Here is a 2,919-nt window from a genome sequence, read left to right on the forward strand (position 1 = left end):
AGCCACAGCAGCAGCAGCACTGTTTGGAAGCAGCAGCACGAGCAGCAGCAGCAGCACGAAGTGCAACAGCAGTTGCACCGGCTGCACGACCTGCAGCAGCACGAGGAGCAGCATCACGGGCTCCAGCGGGAGGATCAGCAGCAGCCGTAGTAGCGTAGCAGCAGCACGAACAGCAGCAGCAACAGCAGCATATGCAGCAGCAAGGCTGCTGCTATTCTCCTAGTAGGTCTCCGCATGCATTGAGGGTAGCATCTGCTGCAGTGCATGCGGGTGTTGTGCTGCATTAGAGATGCATAGCAGCAGCACTGAAGGTAGTCTATTGCTGCTGCGGCTGCGGTGTCTACTGTATAGAATGCCTTATAGAGGAGCAGCATCAGCGGGGGCCCCCCGCAGGACAGAAGGAGGGGGGCCCCCAAGACGTTCTTCATCTGCTGCTGCTTCAGGGGGCCCCCCTAATACTTTTATGAAGGCGTCTTCATTCAGTTTGCTGCCTGACGCTTTCATCAACCTTCAAGGGGGCCCCCCTCAATTCTGTTCCTCTCCAGCAGCGCTGCTGCCTCCTGCTGCTGCTGCTCCTGCTCCTGCTGCTGCTGCTGCTCAAGAGCCAACGCTGCGGAGAGCCCCCTTAGGGTACTGCTGCACCCCGCAGGGCCCCCAGCATATGTCGCAGTGGGGGCCCCCTCAAAGGGGGGGGCCCCACAATCGCCGCTGGTTCTGGCAGCAGATACCTACGACGTCAGCAGCAGCAGCAGCAGCAGCAGCATCTGCTGCTGCTGCTGCTTCTCCTACTTGTACTACTTCTGCAGCTGCTCGTGGAGGCGGTCGATTCATGCAGCAGCAGCGGGAAGGAGGCTCAGCAGCAGCAGATGCAGCAGCAGCAGCAGCAGCAAAGCCCCTTTCAGCAGTAATGCGCAGACGCAAGCAGCAGACCCATCAGCAGCTGCGGCAGTCGGGTGGTGCGCAGCACCCGGAGAGTTTGCTGCAGCAGCAGCATCAGCACCAGCCGCAGTGGGTGCAGCAGCAGCACCTGCAGCCGCAGTGGGTGCAGCAGCAGCACCCGCAGCCGCAGTGGGTGCAGCAGCAGCACCCGCAGCCGCAGTGGATGCAGCAGCAGCATTTCCTGCAGGCGCAGCAGCAGCAGTTCTTGCAGGCACAGCAGCAGCAGCAGTTCTTGCAGGCACAGCAGCAGCAGCAGTTGCTGCAGGCGCAGCAGCAGCAGCAGTTGCTGCAGGCGCAGCAGCAGCAGCAGTTGCTGCAGACGCAGCAGCTGCTGCAGCAGCCTCTACCGGAGAGTTTGCTGCAGCAGCAGCATCAGCACCAGCCGCAGTGGGTGCAGCAGCAGCACCTGCAGCCGCAGTGGGTGCAGCAGCAGCACCCGCAGCCGCAGTGGGTGCAGCAGCAGCACCCGCAGCCGCAGTGGATGCAGCAGCAGCATTTCCTGCAGGCGCAGCAGCAGCAGTTCTTGCAGGCACAGCAGCAGCAGCAGTTCTTGCAGGCACAGCAGCAGCAGCAGTTGCTGCAGGCGCAGCAGCAGCAGCAGTTGCTGCAGGCGCAGCAGCAGCAGCAGTTGCTGCAGACGCAGCAGCTGCTGCAGCAGCCTCTACGCGCGTTGATGGTGGAGGTGCAGCAGAATAGCTATTCGTGGCAGCAGCAGCAGCAGCAGCAGCAGGCCTTGTACTGGCAGCAGCAGCAGCAGCTGCTGCTGCAGCAGCGTGGGCCCCCGTCGCCGCCCTCGGAGGGGCCTAGAGCGGAGCAGCGGCGGTGGAGAGCAGCAGCAGCACCAGGAGCAGCAGCAGCACCAGCAGCAGCAGCAGCAACAGCAGCAAACAGCAGGTCGCCGTTGGCTGCCTTTGGGTGCTGAGTTGCTGCAGTCAACAGCAGCAGCAGCAGCAAATAAAAGGAGACAGTTGCTGAGGCCAGCAGCAGGGGCCCCAGTTAAGAGGGGACACTGGCGTGTTATGTCTTTTAATGTGCTAGCAGAAAGCCTCGTAGATGAAAAATATAATAAACAAGTAAATGCTGTTGCTGCTGTTGCTGCTGCTGCTGCCGTTGCTGCTGCTGCTGCTGCTGTGTTGATGTGCAGCAGTCTCCGTGTGTGCATCTGCGCAGTTCCTGCCTGTTGCGCTGCAGCAGCAGCAGCAGCTTGGGCTCGATGGTGCATCTGTTTGTTTTCTGCTGCTGTTGCTGCTGTTGCTGCTGCTGCTGCTGCTGCTGCTGCTGCTGCTGCAGGACCCTGAGCTGCTGGCTTGGGGGCGGCGGGGCCGTGCAGTATTAGCAGAGTTGCTGCTGCACCTGCCTTCTGTCATTTGTCTGCAAGAGATGGAGGCAAAGAGGCTGTCTTTCTTTCGAAGGGTGAGTGTGGGGTCTCGGGTGTACGTACACCTGCTGCTGCTGCTGCTGCTGCTGCTGCTGCTGCTTGTGCTGCTGCGCTTGCTGTTCTTTCTGCCTTCTTTCCTGCTGCTGATTAGGCTGCACGGTCTTCTCCTCCTGTTGTTGTTGCTGTTGCTGCTGCTGCTGCTGCTGCCACTGCTGCTGCTGCTGTTGCTGTTGCTGCTGCTGCTGCTGCAGCAACTGGGAGGGCGTCGATATGGTTCAGCGTACAAGCAGCTGACATCGCAGACACGCAGTGATGGTGCTGCTGTCTTCTGGAGTGAAGATTTATTTACTCTAGTAGAAGCTGCAGCATATGAATTTAACTTGAGGGACGGCAGGTCTGCTGCTGCTGCTGCTGTTGTTGCTGCTGCTGTTGCTGCTGCTGCTCCTCATGCTGCTTCTGCTCGTGCTGCTGCTCTTCCTGGGGGTGCTGCTCATGCGGCTGCTGCGCGTTCTGCTGCTGCTGCTGCTGCTGCTTGTGCTGGCTGAGCTTGCTGCTCCTGCTGCTGCGTGGCTTGCTGCTGTGCTTCTGCTGCTGCTGCTGCT

At 60.5% G+C, this 2,919-nt stretch overlaps 2 protein-coding genes across 2 annotated transcripts; one reads left to right on the forward strand and one right to left on the reverse strand.

The window, feature by feature from the left end:
* EAH_00062890 (hypothetical protein) lies at positions 1-1,861 on the forward strand (the record flags this gene model as incomplete). Its single annotated transcript, XM_013396861.1, has 2 exons — positions 1-222; positions 316-1,861. Coding segments are annotated over 2 exons (1,768 nt in total), but the record flags the coding sequence as incomplete, so codon positions are not given.
* Positions 1,862-2,271: 410 nt separating this feature from the next.
* On the reverse strand, positions 2,272-2,811 carry EAH_00062900 (hypothetical protein; the record flags this gene model as incomplete). Its single annotated transcript, XM_013396862.1, has 2 exons — positions 2,272-2,571; positions 2,698-2,811. 2 exons carry the CDS (start codon positions 2,809-2,811, stop codon positions 2,272-2,274), a joined length of 414 nt encoding a protein of 137 aa, XP_013252316.1.
* Positions 2,812-2,919: the final 108 nt, after the last annotated feature.

The sequence above is a fragment of the Eimeria acervulina genome, genomic scaffold, assembly GCF_000499425.1.
Source record: "Eimeria acervulina Houghton genomic scaffold, Eah_scaff1754, whole genome shotgun sequence".
Taxonomy (NCBI): domain Eukaryota; phylum Apicomplexa; class Conoidasida; order Eucoccidiorida; family Eimeriidae; genus Eimeria; species Eimeria acervulina.